General features: G+C 40.7%; 1 protein-coding gene across 4 annotated transcripts in view; it reads right to left on the reverse strand.

Moving 5' to 3' along the window:
• tle2b (TLE family member 2, transcriptional corepressor b) overlaps positions 1-25002 on the reverse strand; it is a 79317-nt gene that overhangs the window by 24813 nt on the left and 29502 nt on the right. For all 4 annotated transcript variants that reach the window (XM_041039889.1, XM_041039887.1, XM_041039888.1 and 1 more), the window contains 3 exons: positions 21543-21587; positions 3437-3499; positions 993-1067 (listed from right to left, as the gene is read on the reverse strand). In XM_041039889.1, the coding sequence (XP_040895823.1) occupies positions 993-1067; positions 3437-3499; positions 21543-21587 (183 nt within the window). The remainder of the gene's footprint in view (positions 1-992; positions 1068-3436; positions 3500-21542; positions 21588-25002) is intronic.

A 25002-nucleotide genomic window follows, 5' to 3' on the forward strand; every position in this document is an offset into this window, starting at 1 on the left:
AGCAGTGTTTGTAGTGCTGGGAGGAACAAAGGGCTTTAAGTAGACAGTAATGTGATCAGGGCTCTGACAAGCTCTGGAAAGCCCCATCTACTACAGCACTCAGGAGCATCACGGCATCTGTATGTGTGTACATTTAAAGACATACGTGCAGACAAGCATGTATATAATATTGAGGTGGTCATGCACGATCAAATATGAGTGCATAGTAGGCATAATTTGAGTGTGTAAAATTGAGTCAGAGCAACACTATAGTTTATGTATATATTGAGCAAAACCTACTATATTTAAGATTTACCCATGTTATTCAGAAAGCTGGAATGGCGTCTCCAAACTGTTGATATAGTTCACTATATTCATAGTTACTTATGTTAACTACCAGTAGCCAGGAGCTTTATAAAATGTCAGTTATTTTACTTGCAGCAGTGATTCATTACATTTTGGCATGTTCAGTTACAGCCTCCAAAATTACAGGACACAACATCAAGGCGCTGTCGCTACAACATTTTCATGTGGCTTTATACAAACAGGAACATATCACACACACTCTGGATGAGATGCTTCTGAATATCTGATTCTAACAGGTTGGCTCACTCGGTGAACATAAATACTTAAAATGTGGATACATAAAAAAAATGATCCTTCAAAGACCAATTTTAATTCGGTAAAGAACTCTTTGAAATTGTCCATTAGCCATGTTAATTCAAAGCACACTATCAAAGGTACTAAAAAATACCTGCCTGACTGAATTTTGAGTTAGCACGATCAACATCACCATCTGGGGCGCAAACAGCAAACACTTCGTATGATGTTTACATTAATGTCTCACCTATTTGATAATCATTTTTTCTAATCTACATATTTATAGACCAGTGAAATAATGTAATCATCTGTCTCTCTTTCATGTCAGACTGGTCAGTACATGCTTATTTAATGTGTGTGTTTGTGTAGGTGTGTGCATGTTTGTGTTGCCATGACAAATAGAGGTCACTCACCCCGATAATGGCATTGAGTTCTGCCATGGTGACCTGCTTGGCTCTCTCCACTGCTTGGACCACTTGTTGCTGGTGCTACACACACACACACACACGCGCGCACGCACGCACACACACACACACACACACACACACACACACACGCACACACACACACGCACACACACACACGCACACACACAGACAAACAGCACATAAACATTCATTGTCACAGAAAGAAAGTCAGAAGAAAGGCAGGTTACACTGTGTAATTATCCATGTTATTGTATGTAGTGTAAACATAATGTATATTAGTACATAAACATAATGTATAATAGTATATTGCATCTACAGTTAGTAATTACACAGCAGGAACTTTTACACAAACTAGACTTGGAAAAAAGTGTTAAAACAACCAGACTCAGCTTGTACAGTGTCTGGATTGGGCAACCACACACACACACAATGCAAACACTGACATAAAAGTCACACAAGCAGAAACACACATACTCAACAGCATGTATAGCCAGACAAGTACACAGATGTGTGTACAGTCACACACACACACACACACACACAAATGCTCAATGCCAAACTAAGTAAAATCTCTGTTCTGTTTACGCAAAATCCCAATGTAAGCAGTCACACAAATGTAAATATGCATGAGTGCAACAGCGCTCACACACACTCACACACTCAGACTCACACACACACACACACACACACACACACACACACACACACACACACACACACACACACACACACACACACACACACACACACACACACACACACAGTCAATATTGATCAAACTGACAGAGCTCTGACCTTCCTGTCTCCAGGGAGCACACTCGTCAGTGCACACTCACATTCACAGACATAAAGAAGTGTGACTGCAGACTTGTACTCTAATCTACACATTCACACATACTACAGTCGCTGCACATATACATGTGCACACATGCTCAGTGGAATAATATAAGTAATATACCAAGGGTATACCCAAGTCTTTAATCTGTTTTCTCGTCATGGCCACAGCGCGAGCAACAGTCCCATCAGTATATTTAACTTCAATAATCCTGCTCTTCTTACTTACTTAGGTTGTACTAAGCAGATATAAATTAAAATATAGCTTTAAGTAGCAGTTAGTGGAAGCCAAGCCCACTTGCAGAAATGTTGATAATGTGTTGAATGATAAGAGGGCACAAAGCAATTTTTAAGGCTATATTTAATTTAAAGATAATGGGATCTAGGTGTTCTGAAAACAATATATTACTCTCAAAGTCTGGGAGCCCTTCTTTATGAAATCCTATATAGTAGAGCCTTAATAAGTACTTCTTTATTGTTTCTAGCAACATTGATAACTGTGTACTTTTTGACCTCATACAGATAATTTGTAACACAAATAAGCACATATGAAGAACCACATGAAGAGAGCTCACAACAGGAGACATAAAACTGTTAACGCCACAAAGATCAGATGATCCTCTCATAGCAGGAAAGGTGATTTGATTATAATGCAGTAATGTAAATTGTACTTGCCACATTAGTAAACTGTGATGAGAATGTTTATGACCGAAACATATACACATTTCACGGCCATGACATGTTGTTGCGTGAGAGTTTTTATTAATCTGACTGCACAAGACGCAAGTAATAATTTCATTCTGACACCTTTCTGCTCTTACTTTCATTGTGTGACAAATTTTGCCAACATTACCCAAGCAAGATAATTAAAAACAAATGCAGCTGAGCTCTATTTAGCTTCTTCTGCAGATTTCACTTTACTGGTTTCGCACATGTGCAATATTTAACTGAGTTTATGTGTTTGTTTTCATTTATCTATTTAAAATTAGCCAGATGCTGTTTAATAAAAATACAGTTCCTGAAATGGGGGGGCTTGAAAGGCTATCAATAGATTTGTTGATTGATTTGCTTTTCAAACAAAGGGGGGCGGGGGGGAGTGGACTTATTACAGCAGCTCCCAATAATTGGGATGAAATGCCCACAGAAGCAATTGACGAGAAAATACTGAAAGCTAATGAGCTGTGCTGTCATTAATGTACAGAATCCTATAAAATTCAAAAGATTTGTATCAATTAACAAGTCATTATGGTAAATCAGAACTAGTGCATGTTTGATATCAAAAGTTTAACACCACATATTGCAGCCTTAAAGCTGACCATGAAGAGGAATTAACTGAACACTTTTAACCACAGTAGCAATATTTGTTAGAATAATATTGTTTGGTTGTTACATTGCAACACCGTAAGCTGGCAAATGTGTCTGCTTCTGTGCACTTTAACATGCGGTGCTATATTTGATATATCCGGATCTAGTAATTACTCTGAATGCAAAGAAATTGTGATTTAAGCCTGATGTGTGAATAGTCCTCTGCTGAGCTTGTGTGTGTGCCTATTTTGTGTATATGTGTAAGTGTGTGTGGCAGCGGTGACACTTACCTCTTGAGAGAGGAAAGGGATGATCTGAGCACAGATGGCACTGAGACGCTTGACAATCTCCGCCTGTGATGGAAAGAGAGAGAAACGACAGGGAGAGACAGAAGGAGAGAGAAAGGGATATATGATTGTGTCGCATACTGTAAGGTAATAAGTACACAGTGAACACAGAGCATATGATGCACCTTTACAGCACATTAAGCCTTCGCTGCATTAAAACACCTTCTTAATGAGCGAGGAGATCTGTCAGTGACAACTCTGTGAGACTGAGAGAAGAAAAGATGCGGGGGAATGTGGGAGTGAACAGCAGCAGAGGAAGGAAGGATGGAGGCGGCATTAGAGCTCCAGTCATCATCTGGTCTTTTAGCACCACCACACTCTCATTTAGCTCGGGCCTCACACTCTCTCACCTCTTCAGTCTTCCTCTGTCGCTCTCAAACACACACAAACATATGAGCAAACAAACACACATTCATTAGAAGCATAAAACCTCAGAGAATTTCTCTCAGGCTCTCCACCTGTCACAGTCAGCTATCCAGTGCCATTACATTTGTTCATTTCCTAAAACTCATTAAAATCTGTAAAAACGCTTTATCTTGGACTGAGAATGGAGAATAACATCTTGCTCTCAGGTTACTTACCCCCACCCCTACCTATCCACATACTCGCACACACTCACATATATTCACACAACATGCACATGTGGCAAATCTAGTAACCATCCACAGAGTACAGCTGCCTGAACACAAAATACAAGAACACACGAACACATAAAGACATAAGCATACACTCTCTCTCTCTGTCCCTGTCTCTCTCTCTCACTCTCTCTCTCTTACACACACACACACACACACACACACACACACACACACACACACACACACACACACACACACACGTACACACATTTACACACTGAACCTCTGCGGTGTGTCTAATTCTATCTGTCTGAGTGCCCTCAGCCTCATTTTGTTCTCTTCTTCACTCAGCCGTTCTCTCTTTTTCTACAACAGCTCTCACACTGAGCCATTATTACCCTATTCATCCTCTTCCTCCCATCCCTCCCCCTCTCACTCATCTCCCTCCCCTCCCTTGTTCCCTTTGTCTTGTTTTCTCCCATCATTCTATTTTTCTATATTATTTTCTGTCTCTCTTTTAATTTATCCCCCTTCTTTTCCCTCAGCAGCCCCTTTTCTTCCTCTAACATCAGTCATTTTGTTCTGTTTTTTTCTCTGTTACTTTGCTGTCAAACATTACCATGGACACACTCGTGTTTCTTTCAGTGTTTCCTCCCTCCACCTGTCTTGCTTACTCCTTTTGTCTCTCTCTGTATCCCTCTATCCTCACTAACACATGTTTCTGGCACTTGAAGATACTGAAGACGATGAGAGAAAGACAGCAAAAGGGGGCGATGGAGGGCAATACAATGACTGACAGGGCTGTATGCACCATCATACCAAGGATTACACGCGTGTGCACATATACATACACACACACACACACACACACACACACACACACACACACACACACACACACACACACACACACACACACACACACACACACACACACACAGCCAGCCTGTCAGTTATAGCCAGTCTCATCATAACTTCACAAACTAGCTATGACCGGACACACAGTTCTGTTCAAGGACAGACACAGTGTCATCACATCGTACATGTGTCAGTCTATGCCTGTGCGTGTTTGGCGGTTGTGGCTAATACCCTGCAGTGTATTTGTGATATGCGTACACACGCGTCTGTAAGTGTATGCTGACCACAGAGAGGAAAGTGAGAGCCTGAGAGAGGAACATGGCAGAAAAGAATATGCCTTTTTTTTTTTATAATTGGAGATACATTATTGTGCCTGCAATGTACTGTTATCATTATGAAGCTTTCACTTGAAGTTTATACCATGTGAACCCGTGGCAATCATCTTCCTGTATTCAACTAATATCTCTTACTTGAAACCTCTATTAGTCTGCTTGACTATACCCTATGCTGCTCCAATCTGTCCTACTACATTACAGCTGGAAATAAAATGAGGCACAAGGCACTCATATGGTTGGCAGCCTGCATACAATCCATACTGTCATTCTTGGCATTCTTGCTAACAATGGGGCATGGAGCTGGCTGTGTTGGCTTTGTTCACAGGTAGCCTCAACAGCCTGCCTTCAAAAATAGATCTGTTTTTCTGTTTAAATTAACCAGAGTTTCAAGTTTTGGAAATGGGAAACGTTTCCTTATCTGCCAAACAAGTCACAATCTGGTAACAATTTAATCAGCAAACTCCCCAACCCAGATAGAGGCTTTCAGGATCAACTGACTTGCTGTACATAAACAGAAACTTATGAAATGGTTCAACATGGAAAAAAGAAGGTTCACAATCAATAACCACAAACCTACAATGCAAAATTTCTGATTCCAAGGACAAATGGTAAAACTTTGTACATACAGGGTATACAGACGCTTTACCTTTAATTCACTTTAATATACTGTATTATCTATTTTGAATCAAATGTCCTCCCTTCAGTTTAATCAGAGATTAAACTGAACAGCTACACCAGACTGGCTTCTACTCCACAACTGGTTGTCCTCATGCCATAGATCAATTCAGATGACCTGGCTCGGTTTTGGCTGGGTGAAAAATAATCAGTCACAACCGATGCTGAGACCATGAGTCAGAAGTGACCTGAACACAGTGTATCTATTAAGCTGCTTTCATTTGCCATTTCTAAGGAGTTTGATTTCAAGCTATACAAACAAAATTGAATAGAAGATGAAACAAACAGTATAAAGAGAAGAGACCTTGCACTCAAAAACGTGGATGCACTTTGAGCAACAGTCAGAGCACAAAATGCTTTCACTGAAAAAGGAATAGCTCCATTCTGTGTTACAACAGAGGAAAAATCAGCCATTTTACAGTCTTGACAGCTACAATAAGATCCAAAGAGAAAATTATTTTACTCCACAAAGTGTTGAAGTGATAAATTGGAATTGATTAATGGATCTCTAATTGACAAATTATAATTCTGATATTTATTTATTGATTAAATAATTAAACAATCATTTTAGCCACACACAGAAACCAGAAAAAAGAAAAAAAAAAGTTTGCGAGTTACATCTTAAGAAAGGTTAGGATTAGCTTCCACTTCTGTTTCCTTTTTTGGCTGCCAATTATACCGTGTAGGAAGGCACAATGGAAACCTGTGACGGGCTCCATGCAATCTACCTGAAGCTGCAAAGTTGGGTGTTAACTCTCAGTCTGTTTAGCACAATTAGCAACCCCCTAACATCATAGAGATTCCTGTGATCTACTGTTATTAACAGAAATATCAATTGATGTAAGTTGAACCATAGAAACAACAATCGTGTTAGATTTTTAAGGTATGCTTTATATTATGCTTCATAAATAATAATAATAATGTTATTGTTTTGTCAAGTTCTGCAATGCAGCAACATCCCACCAACTCCATGTTCTGGCTGTGAGGCAGTGGATGGTGTTATGAGTGCAAGATGCCAATCAGTCGATGGGTTTTACAATAGAGTGAAAGTGAGCTGGGCTAAAGCGATCTGAGCCGGGCCAGGTGTCAGAGACAACAGCACAGTCTCGTTCCACAGCCCTGCCAAAGTACAGCCACCAAGGAGTATTGGCAAAGACTGGCCGGATGAAGGGATGAACGGATGGAGGGATGAATGGATGGGTAGATTAAAAGGAAAAAGGGGGGGGTTGGTCAATAAACACTTGAGGGCAGATACGCTGCCAACTGGCATAAGGACAGTGTGAGGCAGAGAAAGAGAGAGGCTTTACGTGAAACAGAGATAAAATGTAGGCGAGACAGGAAGAAGAACACAACAGCTTTTTACACAGAAGAGCGAAAATTCCCAAAATTATTCTCCAAAACACAGACAAATAGATGGAGGAAGGAAAATTTTGAGAGGACAAAATGAAGAAGACAAGGAAGAAGGAGGAATAAACTGCAGGACAAGGACAGCCTGTTCCTGAGGCTGTCAGATCCTGAGGAACACACACATACAAGCACACACACACATACACACATGCACATACATGTGCATGCACACACACTCACACACTGACAGCATGCTCTGCATTGTCATCTCATTAGATCATTGACAGGATGATAATCTCAACCAGAACAACGTTTATATGATCATATTGCCTTGTTGCTGCATAATGACACAACCTGAGCTGCGGATCAGATTCACACATAAACTGTCTCTCAGCATGACACACATATCCACCATCTAAAAAGCCAATACCTATACCAATACAATACAAGACAATGTTTACATATTTTCTGTTTACTGAGTATCTTGGATGGCCGAGTCAAATAAAATCTACCTAAAAATTCCTTTAAAAAAAAGCTGAAATAAATACTGAAAACTCCAAAAAAAAAAAAGTCCACATGCTGATACCAGCACTTACAAATAACAAAGCAAACTGTATTTATTCATTTCAAGCAATTAGAGACAAGAAGCAACAGAGAACAGGAAGGAGGACGGACGATAACTAAGACTGTGTGGATCCCTTTGAGGTTTTTTTAATGAGTATGTTAGCAAGGAACATGGAATAACATTTTATATAACAATAAACACAGTCTAAAATAATGTCCCTATGCATTTATTAACAATTTAATGCATCTATAGTTAGAATATTTCCATTAAAAGCTTTGTACTGTTGACAGCGATTCCAACAAGTAACAAGAAGCACAGGAGACAGCTAGTGTGTGAACGAGTAATGAGAATACAGCCGGTGTGTGTGTGTGTGTGTGTGTGTTTGTGTGTGAGCATGGTGTGTGTGTTCCCAAACAGACAAGTAAATGGATATAAAAGCACTGGGTAATATCAAGGCAAAACACAAGAGCCGTATTTGAATTGCAGGGAACTAAACAAAGAAAGTGGCTTAAATACAGGGAGTTGCAGAAGGTTGTAGTCAGTGCTGAAAAAATAGGTACTGGATTTTCTGTGCCCAGGGTAATCTATGACTTTTACTATTTCTACAATTACTAGCCAGCCATGAATGATGCAATGTCATAAAAAATAAAACTAAAAAAAAACTCTGACAAAGTTTATTATTATGAAAATTTTAACATACAAAGTAAAGGTCATATGTGGTGTCACTGCAATAACATTTTCCTTGAGCAGCAGCACCCATGGCTACACCAACACTCTGATCAGTGGACCAGAATGAAGCGCAGAGACAAGAGTTGTGCATAATTCTCTATTTTTCTTGAATGGAAAAGACTCACACTTCCTTTGCAACTGCTTTTGCTACTGCACTCTCTCTCTCCACCCACATGCTTAACCCACAGCACAAATGCAACACGTTTCCTGCCTGTTGTGTGAAGGCCGGGGTGCATTAGAAAGGAAAATACAAACACTGGCTCACAGACTGATGGTGTAGAAGATACCCTGCGCATGGAATTTTTCCTCAAATAATGATCTATCATCTGATTGTTCTGACAAAGATTGTTTTAGAGGAAAGGGGGTCTTAATGCCCCCCAGCTGTTTTCTTTCAAATGCTTGGAATGACAAGGCGTCCTGCGCTGTGCAACTGCAGCCTGTTGGCAAGCTTGTTAGAGGTAAAAAGTGACATATGGAAGCTGATACAATGCAGACCAGGAACACAGACAAACTGAAAACGTGGGATGAATTGACAGAAAACAAGCTCACGTTTTCCTTGTACACGTTTCACTCCTGACACTAAAGTGAACTTGAACTGGAACAATGGGGAAACCACTTCCCTCTGAAAGATCAGCTTTGTATTTGGTCTCCCAGCATGACGACAAGCAACAGTGACCGCGTTCATCTTGCCAATAAAGCTTGGTGAATTTGAATGTGATGAGCGTGGGTTGAGATTGGCACGGGAGGAGGGAGACGGTGCCCAGTGTGCTCGGGCACTGCCAGCTGCGCCAGCCTCCGAGTCCCACTATGGCTGAGCGAGCCAGCTTTACGGGGGAGCTCTGTGGTGTGTGTATGTGTGCGTGTGTGTCAGTGTGAGTGTGAGTGATACCCCTCTACTCACTTTAATTGCTCTCAACAAAAATCTTTCGCCATCCTCCTATTTTGTTCCTAGGCCTAGCACCTCTCACTTGCTTGTTACTGCAGTAGTCGCTGGTTTGAATCCTTGAACGTAGGTTTGGAAAATGAATGAGCAACGGTTGAGCCAAGTATTTAACCTCCAAATGCAGAGGACTCCAGCTGTGTCAGACAACTTCAAAGTGAATGCATGCCACAGCGAGAATCTGATGCATGAAGTTAATGGAAAAAAGGATGCATGCCCAGTCAATTTTACCTTGACAGAAAAAGGTTATACAAAATAATTTTGTGGTGACAAGAGTGTTGCAGCTGCGGGTTTGTATGATTTCTTTTCTCACATAAAGTAGCGCACATGCTATGAAGTGATTCTGGACATCGCCATACTGTAGAGTGCCTCACAGTCTTTGTACTTACTGTGCATGGCTGCAGAATTCCCTCATTTAGAGGGTGTGTACAGATCACACACACACACGCACACACAAAATCCTGGAGTTTATCTCTGTCCCCTGCTTTCTAATTGGGCTGGTCTCCCCTCTGTGAACAGTTTAAGTTAAATATTTGTAGCCGATGACGTACTAATCACCCACTGATTGGGGTTGCAGGCTCGGAGCTGTTCAATGAAAACCGCCACTCCTGCTTCCTCTCTCTCAACACTCCACACCTCCAACCCCCAACCTTCTCCTCTCCTCTTTCCTCTCTCCCTCCATGCAATCAGCCTCCTTCTTTCTAAATTCTGTTGGCTCATTTTTCCACTTCCACAGTATCTCTCTCTCTCTCTCTCTCTCTCTCCCTCTCTGTCCTTTCGCTCTGTTTTCCCTCAGTGCACTTGGCCTTGCTCTTTTGCTCTCTCTCTGCCCTCCTTCTCATTCTCTCTCATTTCTTTCTCCTTCTTGCTCTATCTCTCTGCCCTGCTTCTCTCCCAGAGTCTCCCTCCACCCTCCCTCTCTTTTCTTTTCTTGCTCAGTCTTGTTTTTTCCTCTCTCCGCCCTCTCTCTCTCTCCTCTGGGCAGCATGCCAGCACCTCTTCCCTGGCGCTGAGCCAACTCCTCTCCTCCTCTTCGCCTCCTCCTCCCCTCCCTCCCGCCCTCTATCCCCCTTGCCTCTGATTGATGGCCCCTCTATTCTGGAAGGAGAGGAAGGGAAACAGAGAAAGAGAGAGGGAGAGAGAGAGAGAGAGAGAGAGAGAGGAAAGGGGAGCAGCAAAGCACACAGGAGGACCGAACGCACACTCACACACACAAAAACACTAAAAGGCACACACACTCACACACACAAATGCAACAAGGGCACACAGAAAACCAATGCAAACAGAGCAGAGGAGAGCACACACACAATGAGCTGTGTGCAGAGCAAGCAGAGCCTCCCAGCGTGAGACCAACAAGCACACACACACACACACGCACACTTCCTCAGACACATACACGCATATAAAGACACAGATTCAACCTTCAGTGCAGAACCAATACAAGATAGGCAGCGGACCAGACAGCAGAAACATTTAGAATGAAAAATACAGACAGACAGCTCACTTCTACTTCTCCAACACACACACACACACACACACTGGTGGATATTCAGTACAGTCATAGACATGTTCTAATAATGAGTTTACACAAACGCATGTATAAGCCAGTATGCAAGGACACAGATGCATGGTCCATAAACATGCCCCTTCAATATACAAATACACATGCCCTCTTAAAAAATACACATACACACAGGGAATCTTGCTAGAGCATGTGACTGTGAGACACAAAAATCTGTGCCTCACAGTTGGGGTTGCAGTTGTACAACCAACTAGATCTCGATCTCTCTCTTTCTCCCTCTCTCTTTCTCTCTGGCTATATTATACACTAAGCTATTAGTCATATTCACACTGTGCCAGCTCACCAGCTTGCATTGACAGACTGCATACGGCTTTAAACTCATGTCGTCCGCAATGCAATCAGACACAAAGTAGCCAGAGTAGCAAAGCCGACTGCACTGTACGCATGCATGCAAAAGCAAAGATGAGCACGTCGCACACAAACACCCACATACACAGACTAATGAATCTTGTTATTACACATCTCATTGTTTTTGTGTGTGAGAGGTGCTGGAGCATGCGCACACTATTGCACAGGACAACACAGTTTGCCATATTTGTTTTAATGTCACAGACAGTACTTGAATTAGACTGCACATTGAGTTTCTAGAGCATCTGATTTTTGCCCACATTGGTACTCATATTTCTTTTGTACCTCTAAGTCCTGGTGAATGCAGGTACAGTACGCACAACTCTCTGAGTAAAAACATAACCAAGTCAAAAGATCCTTGTTGGAAATAGAATAGAATAGGAATAGAATAGCCTTTATTGTCATTGAACAATGTCCATGAAATTACAGTGGCACTTCCTCTAAGGTGCTTGTGTGTAATAAATATAAAAAAGAAAAGAAAAAAAATATAAAGATAAAAATAGTAGAAAAATCAAAGAAGGTGTCTCTGAGTATATACATATGTACAAGAAGAATGGCAGCATGACCTTTGGATCAGACCTTTGACTGATACAAAGATTCAGAACGCCAAGAGGAAAGAGAAGACTCCAACTCTGAGGAACTCACATAGACTACGAAGATATCTTTGAATCACTGAATTGTTCCCTGTTGCTAACCTCAGTTGCTTGCTGCAGTGCAAATCATACCAAGGGCACAGGCGGTACAATCTGCTATAACACTGAGCAGCCACTCTTTATGGTTACCCACTATATTTCAAAATGAGATTTCATTTGCCTTCACTGTCGGAAACATGACCTACGCATCATGGCCTTGCCTACAGTGGCAATCATTATTATGATAACTAAGACCAAGAGATGAGAAATTTTCAACAGGTCTTACAAGCTTTTATCCTTTAACCATTAATTGTGTAAGTGGACTTTAATATATTTAATTATTTCAAAAATAGTTACTTGCACATATGCTCCTCATGAATTTATGTGTATCTTCATACAGGGATAGATTTCACATGGGGATGTACAACACACATACCTGCATATGTTATCTAAGAGAAAAACCACACGCTGCACAGCTGTTTGTTCCGAGTAATGGAACCTTATTTGTTCCAATTCAGGTACTGGTCACAGAACATGGTAGCACACGCAGCTGCTTTCACATCCATGTGCGTGCACACACACACACACAGGAACAGATAAGCCAATACAGTCTGTGTAGCTACTCAGAGCTCCTCTGCCAGAGTGACGAAGCTATTACGCTAAAAGGCTAGCTCCCTGGGAATTTAATCACTAGTTTTCTCATCTCATTTTTCTTTCTCTTTTTCACTGTTTTTCTTTCTCTCAACTCATTTTCGATTATTCCTAAAGGGTTATATCACACTCTATCCTGCTCTCTCTCTCTATGCCTCGTTATTCACAAATGAGCTCTGTTACACGTGTATGCACAGGCGTACACACATGGCACGAAGAGAGGAAGCGAGAGGAGGAAAGAGAGGGAGAGACATCAAAGCTGCACTCACAAACACACAGCACAGATGCTGCATGACCAAAGAGGGACTGCATACACCACTGATCAGAAGGAGTGCAAACATATACCATAAACACACACAAAGTCATTTCCAAAGTCTGTTCTAGTTGACCCACATATGCAGGCTCACCCTAATCCAGCCATTTAAACGAAACCGTTATATATATATTGAAAAAAAACCCAAAAAAACTCAAACCACAACCATGGGATTAAGGACTGACTGGGTGGTGGAAATGACAGAGAGAAAAAACATATGAGACAGAGGGGATGGAAAGAGTGAGACTGAGAAAGAAAAAGGGAGAGAAGCCCAATCCTATTATGAATCAAAGCGTTGAGTTGAAAATGAAGGCATCTCCCGCTCGCGCTCTCTGCTTCTGCCTCTGCTTCTCTTTCTCATTCTTGTTAACTCTCTCCCCTCTCCCAAATGAGATGAGGATTCAGGTCACAACTTCAGCCAAATATACCAACATATACACACTCACACACACCGCACACATGTGCACAAACACATGCATAAAAAGGCTAGACAGCTCGGGCTAATTAGGCGGGAGGATAAGCTCATGCACACACAGACACACACACACACACTTTTTTATGCAACGCAAACAGATAAACATTCTCTCATGTGATCTCGCTCTCCTGCTTGTACTCTGTCTTAATTTTCCTCAGTCCCTGTTCCTGTTTTATTCATTTTCTCAGTTTATTTCTTCGCTCTGTTCATTCTTTCCCATCTTTTTGTTTGAGGTTTGCTTTTATTTGTATGACTGCTAAGAAATGCCAAAATGCCAACATTGTTTGCAATATAACTACACTAAACAAAAAGAGCGCAAAAGAAAGAGTTCTCTTTTCTGCCACACAAAAACACACAGACACACACATACTCCTACACCATCGGCCTCATATGTGTGGTGGTGAAATGAAAGGAGGGAGCAGGAAGGAAGGACAGCCAGCTGCTTCATCTGTCCTCAGGAGTCCACAGGGGAAACAGTCTGGCTGCCGAGCATCCTGACTATCAAACATAGCTTCCTATAATATCCTGCCTAGCCTGTGAACCGCACAGTCTTTCCATCCAGCATTCCGATACAATATGTGAAGGCTATATACTAAGACTGACTCTTATAATATCCCATCTACAGTGTGTTAACCTGACATTCTCAGCTGTAGTAGTGTTTTTTGTATCATCATCATCAACGATATCCAGACCGGTATTAATTTCAGTGAAGTCTCATCCTCAACTTTAGCAAGCTAGCCTTTTTGAAGCTGACAAAAGAAACTCTGGTTTAAGTATGAACCATGGCTACCAAGCACTCTGCTTTATAATGTGTATTATCTAAGTCCTATGTTGGTGTTTTATGTTTGGCTTTACAAAATCCCAGCTGGTAATTTTCCGGCTTTTATGCTGTTATTATCCTAAATGGCTTAAAAATTAGTAACCAACAAGAGTTTCTATGTGCTACACTAAGGAAACTGGACTTGTTTGAGATTCTTGAAGACATTTCACCTCTCATCCGAAAGGCTCAGTTCAGTTCTGAACTGAAGAAGCAGTTGCCTTCGTATAGCACTTAGAAATACCATGACCTGGATGACCGAGAATCTTCACAGACAGAAGAGGCAAGAGGTTCACTATCCAGCTCAAGGACATGCTGACACACACTGTCACCTTTCAGTAATGGGATGCTCTCTTTCACCACTGGGCTTTTCTGCCTGTTAAATTATTATGGAGGATTTTTTTTTTTTTAAATGTCATTGAAAGGCACAAGAATTTCAACTCTGGGCCGTTTACACGCTAAACAAATTATTAACACTTTTCAGATGAAACTTTATTCTTTTATGAAATTTTATTTCTGATTAATAAAAAGAGCAAAAGAATAAAATTAGAACTTTTCCTTGCTCACAACAAGGGTGTGGAATATTTGTCGAAGCATTGATTCCATAATGAAGCTTAAAGACAATTAGTCAGTAGTTTTAAGATACATAAATGTGAGGCCTTACTATTTAGAACCTGGGTTAGAGTTCTGATATTTTTTGATTTGCTCTTTTATTTTTTTCCTGTTTCTTCTCTCATTTACTCTGGTTATTTCATCAGTCAGTTGTAATGGGACAGTGAGCACTTCTATATCTGTTAATTTGATTTTAATGATACTTTTACATTTCAAGCACTCCCATATTAGCGTTTGTTGCAAATATGTTTAAAAACTGTTGTACTTTTTTTTACATCCTTGAACTGGACATTGGGTTCTTGTTGCCACTGTGTATAGTATTTTCTTGAGTTTAACTGAAAGGTAAAATAAAAGTATTTAAAACAAATATACACTCTGCATATATAAATACATGGGTCCTAACCACATAGTGGCCTAGCATCTTGTACCATGAACTCAACTGTGACCCATCTTTCAACTACAGGGGCGTTTCCAGGTTCCTGTTGCTGTATCAGGCTACTAAAATGCAAACAAATGTGCAACAATCCTATCATCATAGCAGCTTCTTAACATCAAATTTTCCTGCAAAGCTAAATTGATGTCACAGCTCAATTTGTAACCTTATGTAAAAAGCACATCTTGTTTGAAGGATTTTAACCTTTGAGTCCACAGTATTTCAATCAGCCAACCACGCAGGCTTGACTCAGACAGCCTGCCACTTGGTTCCTTGGGATATCGATTTCTAAATAAATCAGGGCGACATTTATACACGTCTAAAAGCGGTAATCATTGTACACGCATAATCATACTGAATTAACAACACAGAGCCATCCAAATTGGAGTCAAAGACAGGATTTTCCTGTTTCCAGTGATAAGATTGTGGAATGACTGTTGTGGAGGAGAGTAACTGTATGATGCAACATGTGTTTTTCATGCACCGCTGTTTCCTTTCCATGTAAAATTAAGACACCAATGTGTGGTGGTTGTTTCTGATAGGAAGGTGGCATGTTTTATATACAGTGTAAGGATGAAGCCTTACAGTTATCTGTCAGGTCCCAACCCAGTCACTGAGAAACCCTTACCTAGGCAGTTATTGAAATGCAGCCACAGTAACTTCCCTGCTGGCCCCCAGGGGTCTACTGGGGACATTATCCCAGCAGAGAAATAATGGACCCTACTGCTGAATACACCCATTACCTCTGAAACTGTGAGGATGTACAGTATATGCACACATGCAAAAAGACACATTTCACTACAAGATAGAAAAAAGAAATATGTTACCATTTACAACTCCAAGGTTATTTCAGTTTTCTAGACCAGAAAATAGTGTGCATCATACCCGTACATACAAAACATAGGCAAACACTGCATAACATCATTCAGTGTCACTGTAAATGATGCAGTCCTTGAAGAAAGCAAGGCATTTCTCTCTTCCAAACAGCATTAGCTAGCTATGATCAACTGCCATTATAAAGTTATATGAGTGAACAAATATATTGGTATTTTGTAATAAAAAATGATAGGTCTGCTGTATGCACAGCTAACGGTATGTAACACTTTCCTCAACTATTAAAGCCTCTGAACACCCACACAAGAGTTTTAAATTACTCAGGCTGATTAGACCTCTAGTCAGGCTGAAGCAGGGTGGATCTATGCTTTATATTACGTGGTCCCAAAAAACATTATGTGCCCGTAAGGCTGATGTCGGAGTAAGTTGTCCCACACTAACAGGTTGAACAAAAAAAGCCAACATATTTGAACAGCTGCACAAATTCTTGTCACTAAAACTGTCAAGACAAATAATCAGGTTTCAATAGCCATCATCACAGCAAGCTTATTCAGACCATTTCTAATCTTTATCAACAAACTACAACAAACTCTGTTAGGGTCTGTTTGAGTATTCTCAGATCTATTCAGATCTATTCTGACTATCTCCATGTCCTTTTTTTTGTCAAGTTTCCTATTTTTTTCTTCAGAATTACCGTTTAGCTGCTGTTGAGTACTGCTGCGCTTGTCTTCTTACCAGCAAGCAGTTGTGGGCTCTGTGCCTTGCTTAATGGGCCTTTGAAGTTGAATTGCTGATGGAAGGAAAATCATATCTCTTCCGGCCTTACATATTTTTTTTAATTTTTCTTCCATATTTTCCCAGGCTGCACTCTAGTCAAAAAGTTTTTGGGCTGCCGCTGTGTCTTAGTGGACATAAGTCTTACAAAGCTTCTATTCTTCTTCACCTCCTGCCATTGTCCCATTATTCAACTGGCTACAATCAGCCATCAGTACAAATCAGCTTCAATCAATTCACCACACACCTTACAACAAAGCATACAGAACATCATCATATCTGCAAGCTGCCCTCTGCCAACCACTGCAGACCAGCAGTATATGTCTGAAACACAAAGTCACTGAATATACATGTTGTACCTCTGCACATAGTGGGGGATACAGGCAATAACTACCCAGGGCCCCAGAAGTGCTATATCAATGAATATAGAACAACCACAGAGAGCAATGTAAAGTCCTTACAGCTTCCCTCGCTCCTCCTGGGGATACAGGCAGTATATATATGATATTATATGATAATGGAAGTGAACCAAGTGAGATAATGTGGCATGTGCATGCATGTGTGTGTGTGTCTTTCAATGCATTCATACAGCTTAGAGAAGGAGGGGGAGAGATGTTATCTTTCTTCTGCTCTCATATAGTTCAGATACAATCATCTGAAACGGAGAAAGAAAGGCAGGAGGGAGAGAAGAAGGGAGAGAAATGGAAAGGAAATGAAGGAGATCAAGTGTGTGAAATTTAAAGAGTGAAAGAGAGAGGGAAAGAGAGAGCGAAAGAAAAACGCAGAAGAGGCTCAAAGGAAGGGTAGGAAGGTCTGAGATGACTGTTACGGCTCAATTAATGCCGGGACATGAGATGGCCCAGCCACTGATAATGACAGAGCGTGCGTTAGAGAAAGAGACGGAGAGGGGAGAAAGGCAATAGCAGTGATCTCGACAGGATGTTAGGAGGAAGCTGGAGGGGGGAGAAAGAGGAGGAGGAGGAGAAGGAGGAGGAGAGGAAATAAGAGCAGATACTGTTAAATCTATTCATGATTCATTATTTCTCACTGCGACTCAAAGCTCTCCTCCCTCCCTTGATGTCTCTCTCCCACTCTCTCTATCCCCCTCTTTCTCAGGCTGCCCTCCCCGTTCTTTCTCTCCTTTTCCCTCCATTGCTTTTCTTTTCTTGGCTCTCATTTTCATCTCCATTTCTTTTTCCCCCTCATCTGTTCTCTGAGGTCTTTATCTGTCTCTTCTGAGGCTCCATCCTTCCTGTTTACCCTCTTTTCTTTCATCCGTTCAATTAATCTCTATCCTCTCTTTTCCTCTCATCCCTGCTTTCACACTTTTTCCAACCTCTCCCCACCATCTCAGGTTTTTTTTTGATCTCTTAACTGCCTTTTTTTTTCTATCGTGGTCCTTTTTTTCTTGCGGCCTCTCATATCTTCAGAGTCCTTGTTTTTCTGAATGATCTTTCTCTCTTACTTCAAACTACCTCGCGTACTTCTCCATCTTCTCTGCCTTTGTAACATCCTCTTTTCTACAACCTCTCTTTTCGTGCTTTATTCTTGTCCACTCTTTTTCTCTCAAATTCCTTATGCCATCTATTTTTTCTATCCCTTTTTGATATCCTTTTTTATACCAGCTCCTTCATTTTATATTCTATCACACACTCTCCCTACCTTCTTCTTTTTATTCTATTTCTGTCAATTTCCGCTTCTCTGTTTCCTTTTCGATCTGTGATACTGTAAGTTCTCTTTTACTATCTACCTCATATGTCTCTCTCACTGACTCTCCTACCACCTCTTCTCTTATCCCTTTTTAACAACCTTCTTGTTTCTTTTTTTTCCCCACATATGCTCTTTTTTCCCCCGTTGCCCAAACATATGCTTTTTTCCTGCCCATCCTCTCTCTCATATTCCCTTGCTCGCTCTTCTCATAACCTCATTCACTGGTTCCTGACACCAGGCTTCTCCCTTTTCATTTATTTCTCCCTTTTTGCTCTCATTTTCCTGACTGTACCTCTTTGGTCTCCTGTCATCCTCACCCTTTCCTCCCCATCCCTCCTTCTTCCCTTCCTATTTTCCACACTCTCTCCTCCTTGGTCTCCCTTTGTCATCTTCCCCACCTACCCCCATCCTCCCCTTCCTCCTCTCTCCATCTCTCAGAGGTGCAGCCAGCACCCCAGTCCATTTCTTCTTTTTGGCGACAAGAGCTGACAGTCCAGTTCTGCCCGGCTTTGCTGCCAGCTATCTCTCTTGCTCTCTCTCTCTCTCTTTCTCTCTCTCTCTCTCATCTCTCTCTCGCTCTCATTTTCTGTTCTCTCCCTGTGTCTCTCTTTCTTTAGCTCTTTATCTCTGGTCCCTCTCTGTCTCCACGGCTGAGTAATAGTTTTTCTATTCAGAATTAAAGTACAACTTTAACACTGCATTTTGCTTGGTGGTTCCAACTACATTTAAAATGGATAGTGTTTTAGTACTATATTAGATTTCTTTTCTTTTTTTTTTTTTTTTAACTTAAATGGCTATTTCTAACTACTCTTTTTGGAAAGGAAAGTGATTACATTTATGTAGTTTGTGCTTCATTTATTTTAAGTATTATTAGTTCAATGTTAAATTTCCCTGATGGGGACCACTAAAGTGCAATCTTAGTTTAATTGTTATATGACATTATGAACAGTGAACATCAATGGCTTCAAAATACAGTGGCACTATTTCACACTAACTGAAATAGAGTGAAGGAACAGTTTAAATCCTAAGAGCATTTGTACCGTGGCTCAACTTTTTTCAGGATGAAATGATCATTACTTGTAAAACTATACTTTTAAAGTAGTTTTTCCAACAAATATTCTGGTCTCTTTATTTCCTTGTCTCTCTCTCATTTTTGTCCATCTGTCTCTCCCTCTCTTCCAATGTACAAATGCTCTGTTGCAACAATGTGAACTAAGAGCACATTCCAGTGGCTTCATAGAATGTAATGCTGCATTTCTGACATTGCTCCACCTTGAAAATAATAACACAATAACACTAGCATAACAAGGGATCCGCGCTGGGGTTTACTATAGCTGACACTGTCAATTAAAATGTGCTGTGATCGGCTGTTAAACTCATCTTGCATCATCCCTAACTTCAAGCACTCGACATAACTTCAGTCAGTACTGGAGACTGAAAGAAGTATGTACACTGCACTCTGTATTTGGACAGTAACCCACTGTTTGATGTGTCTGCGCTATAATTACCTTTATAGCTAAATGACACAATGATTATGAGGTTAAAGTGCAGAGTGCAGAGGCTTTCATTTGAAGGTGTTTTCAGAGATTGTTTCAAACAATGAGCTGTTTTCTGAATGGGTATCTCAGGCATGCTAGGAGCTCATTGTAAAATGTGGAAAATAAATCCCCTCTTGTCTTGCATGATAGTGTCTGAGTCAACTGCAGAGAGCGAGTTAGCATGACAGATAGATAGAAAGAGAGAGAGAACGAGGGAGACACAGGCAGCCACCTTAAAGCAAGATGCCTCTCAGCTGGATAATGATTCTGTCTATCTGCATGGAGGTCTGTCAACACAGCCGAACAGATCTCATGTCTGTCTGCCTTTTGTCTGTCTGTCTGGACATTTATCTGACTGTGTGCCTGTCTTTCTGCCTGCAGTTTGACTGCCTTCCTTTCCCGCAGTGTGACCCAGACAGCAAATTAGCAGCAAGTGTGGAGTCTGACAAGCAGACACCGGCACCTGAGAACATACACTGCTCCTCAGACACATGTCTTCATTCAAGAATATGGGATCTGAGTGAGAATAAATGGAAATGATGCACAATTTACACTGACCTTCTTTTACCACCTTGTAACTCATAGCTGGTCTTTACATTGTTTAGATGAACTGGTGGGTGATTTTACCATCCAGTCCTAACTATCCCATGTTGCAGATAATACTTGAGCCTTGCAGACATCTAGTGTCAGTTAACCTCAGTCTGTCACCATTAGTCCTCTAAAACCTGGTAAAACCTTTAACATTGCTATGGTTACCATCTGTACCAGCCACTTCAACATTATAACTGTTTATTTCTTTTCTCAGCTACAGCAGACATCACTTCTTTCTAATTAAGGGAAAGAGACTATCCAGACAAATAAACATTTAGTCGGGTTATGATAGTCCATAATCCTGCTTGTTTTTTTCTGACCTCGCTTTTCATGCCACAATACTTCCATTCAAAGGTGCACAAAGTAAAAGTAATAAAATCAATCATCCATTACTCATTACTTTTTCTTTCCCCCATTCTCAACATCTCAGCACAGAAATGTAAGTTGTACCAGATTCTGCTTTATTCTGTTAATATAGTGTACATTCATTAACCAGAAAAATAGAAACGTGTATTATGTGATAAAGTGCTCGACAGCAACCCTGCGCTAAATACTACTGTGCAAACACAAAACATAAAAGGGGGACAGCAACAAGGAAATTTAGTTCAAACCCATCTGCACATAATGACACACTGGAATCCAACATTTACCAGCATCAGTTTGTCAATGTGAAGAAAGATGCAAAAAAAATACAGAGCACAGTCTTTCTTACCTGTTTGTGCATCTCAATGTTGAGACCGTAGGACATTTCATAATACTGTGGAGATAAACACAAATGACAGAACTTCCTTAGCATTTTACACACGACACATATTAACATTCAGTCTTACACAATACCCCCCCCCCATTGAACATCTGTTGCTCAGTGTAGCTGCATATGCTGCTGTTTGTCACTGTGGTTTTAATGAAAGAAAGAACAGTGAGGGTGAGAGGATGGGAAAGAGAGAAAGTGACTGTGTTTGCATAGTAAAAAAAGTTTGTATGTCTGTGTATATATAATGAGGTATTTATGTCTTGGTGTGAGTTATGTGCAATCACTGTCTCAGGATATGTGTGTTTGTGTGTGTGTGTGTGTGTGTGTGTGAGACAACAGTTTGGCAACTGGTGTTTATGCAATGCTGCCAAATGAGCATGGCTTTGTGTATGTGTGTTTACTGCATTTTGTGTTTCTGCCTCTGTTTGTGTGTGTGTATATATGTATGTGTATTTGTGTGCCTATGAACACCTGTATATGGTGGTCATCGGAATAATGAGCCAAACTGTGGAAATGTTTGCTCAGAATGCGGTGAACGGTGTATCTGTATGTGTAAGTGTGTGTCTGCACAGGGGGTTGAATAATGTATAAGCTCCCTTTCATACCTGATACTAATTTACAATATATCAGGATATTTTAAGGAGAAAGGCATGGTAATGCAAGGCGAAAATGTACACAGAACAGATTGCAAGTGGAATGCTAACAAATCGGCCAGACCACATCCGGAGGTGATCCGACTCACGTTGAGACCAGACCTGAGCAAGGCGTAAATGCAATCTGCAAAGTGTGGCCACATTCGTAAGGAAATAAATCCATCTAACAGGTTAGATCAAAAAGTCATTTAACTCTGCCTCTTACGGCTAACGGCCAGATTCTGCAGACAACCCTTTTCCTGGCAGAGGAAAAATAATTAGACCACAGAAAGCAATTTTTTGCTTAACCTGAAACAAACACGTTCGGTGACCAGAGCTCCTGTGATCTGATGTCACTACAAAGATTAGAGTTGATGCAATTGGTAAAAATTATTACCAACAATTGTATATATCAGTTTATTGTTTAAGTCATTTTTTCCACCATTTTCTGACATTTTACAGACAAAATGATAAATCAATTAATCGAGAAAATAATCGACAGACCAATCGACAGATTAATTTGAAAATAATTGTTAGTTGTGGCACTAATACAGATAATTTACTCAGATCACATGTTGCCGCTGTAAAGAGGGTCTGCAACACAACATATCTATGCCAAGCATGTCCTGCTCCCATTTAAACATGTTTTGTGTGTCTGTATTTGTGACACCAGCACATTGAACATACCTCTGTGTGTGTGCTTGTTAAATGCCTTTATGCTACCACCTCTGCACATGTGCATTTGCTAAATGTGTTGCCCTGTCTCCTCTGTGTGTGTTTCCGTGTGTGTGTGTACATCAGTAATGTGCTGTAATGGTGTTGGTGGCGAGCGGCAAACAGACAGCGAGGATCCGTCATGCTGACAAAGGCAGCCTCTGCCGCCGGATGAGCAACGCTCTGACTGATGAGAGCGGGACACGACTCTCTCTTCCTCTCTGTATTCTCTTGCTCATTTTCACTCTATCGCTCTCTTCCCTCTCTCCATTTATTCCCCACCTCATTCAGTCCCTCCCTCTCACTCCAATCTCTATCTTTCAGATGCTGTCAGTCCGTCCGTTCCTCTCTGCCCTCCTTCTCTCTGGTTATTCCCTTCCTTCTTTTTCTCGCTGTCAGATGTTCTTTCACTCTCCATTTCAGTCTGTCTTTCTATTCCCTGTCTCCTTTTACTCACTTGCTATCTTTGTCTGTCTCTATCCATATATGTGCCTATCTATCTAAATTCAGATTCACCTTTTTGGCATGAACATTAGGTGCAGAACTGCCAGATCACATTGTACAAGGTTCACACTATAAGTATAATAATTCAGAATTTTTTTAAAAAGAAAGAAAGAAAAATGGTAGTCATATATTTGCAGGGTACAATAAAAGAAAGAAACACAACTTAGTGCAGACTAATTATTAAAAACAGAACACTTATGATGAGATTTTTTTTTACAATTAAATGTCAGAACTATAAACGAAAAAAGATCAAATAAAAATTCAAAAAAGGTTGCAGATTTTGAAGGAGGTGACAGTTTCGTGTGTTGTTTCGCTGGTTGTCCCTCGGGCTGCAACATGCTCTGACATATTTTGCTGCTTCAGTGGCGAGGTCAGTTTTTTTCCCCAAGTACTGTATGCATTAAAGTCTGGTCTGAGAAAGTGTGTCACATTCTTTGTGTTTAAGTTTAGAAAACTGAACAGAAGAAAAACAACAGAACTAATTTGTATTTTCTATCAGTTCCTTTCATTCAACTATGCTGGGCCACCAACTTCACACCCATCCTTGGCCTCCTCTTACCTTATATAAGAATGATTCCAATGAGTTCCACAGTGTGAATCATGCAGAATTCTTTGTTTCATATTGGGAAAAAGACAGCGCTTGTGCCTAATTGGTAATCCTAATTCATCAGACACCTTAAGTCAAGCTACTGGAATTGGTATCAGGAAACAAAAACTTGGATCGGCGCATCCCTACCATGCCATTAATGTAAGTCATGTCTTTAAACCAAGACCTTTCCGTAACCATAACCAAATTGTTTTTGTTCGGAATCTGGACCAAACATAATGCAACGGCAGATAAATACATACAACAAATCATTTTTGAAACAGAAAAAAAGTCAGCCTGCCAGTAGAGACTTCAGATCAGATTGATCGATCGATCTACCAATCTATCGATCTATTTGCTGTTTCTCTGTTGTTACCTTCTTTTCCTGCCTCTCCTTGGTCACCTCCTTCCTCTGGTGCATTCTCCCTTGCACTCTCCTGCCAACACCTTTTCTGTCCTTCTTGCCAATTGTCTTATCTTTCTTTGACTTTTTTTGACCTTCTTTCCCTCTCTCCTCTCCCTGTTACTTTCTCTCTCTTTCATCTCCTCGTTTTATCTGTCTGCTGTATCATTTTCATCTCTGTCCCTTACACTCTATTCTCTCATTCTTTCTCCTTTTAGTCATTTCTATCAATCATCCTTCTCCTTTATGATCTCTCTCTATTTCATGCTCTCTCTCTCTGTCTCTCTCTCTCTATCTCTCTCTCTCTCTCTATTGTCGTTTTCTACTTGGCTTACTAGCTTTGTATATTTGTTCGCTCTTGTCCTTGTCAAGTGCTATATCTATATTTTCTCCTTTTTCTCCCTGTCAAGCTCACGTCCACTGAGCACTTTTGCTCCTTTCTTTTTATTCCTGACACACGCACACACACACACACACACACACAAATATGTTTTCATACATACAAAAACGTACACAATCTTGGAATCTCTTCCACATGTATAAACGCACTCATACTTCACGCAAGTATACACACACCTG

This window comes from Toxotes jaculatrix, chromosome 6, assembly GCF_017976425.1.
Source record: "Toxotes jaculatrix isolate fToxJac2 chromosome 6, fToxJac2.pri, whole genome shotgun sequence".
Taxonomy (NCBI): domain Eukaryota; kingdom Metazoa; phylum Chordata; class Actinopteri; family Toxotidae; genus Toxotes; species Toxotes jaculatrix.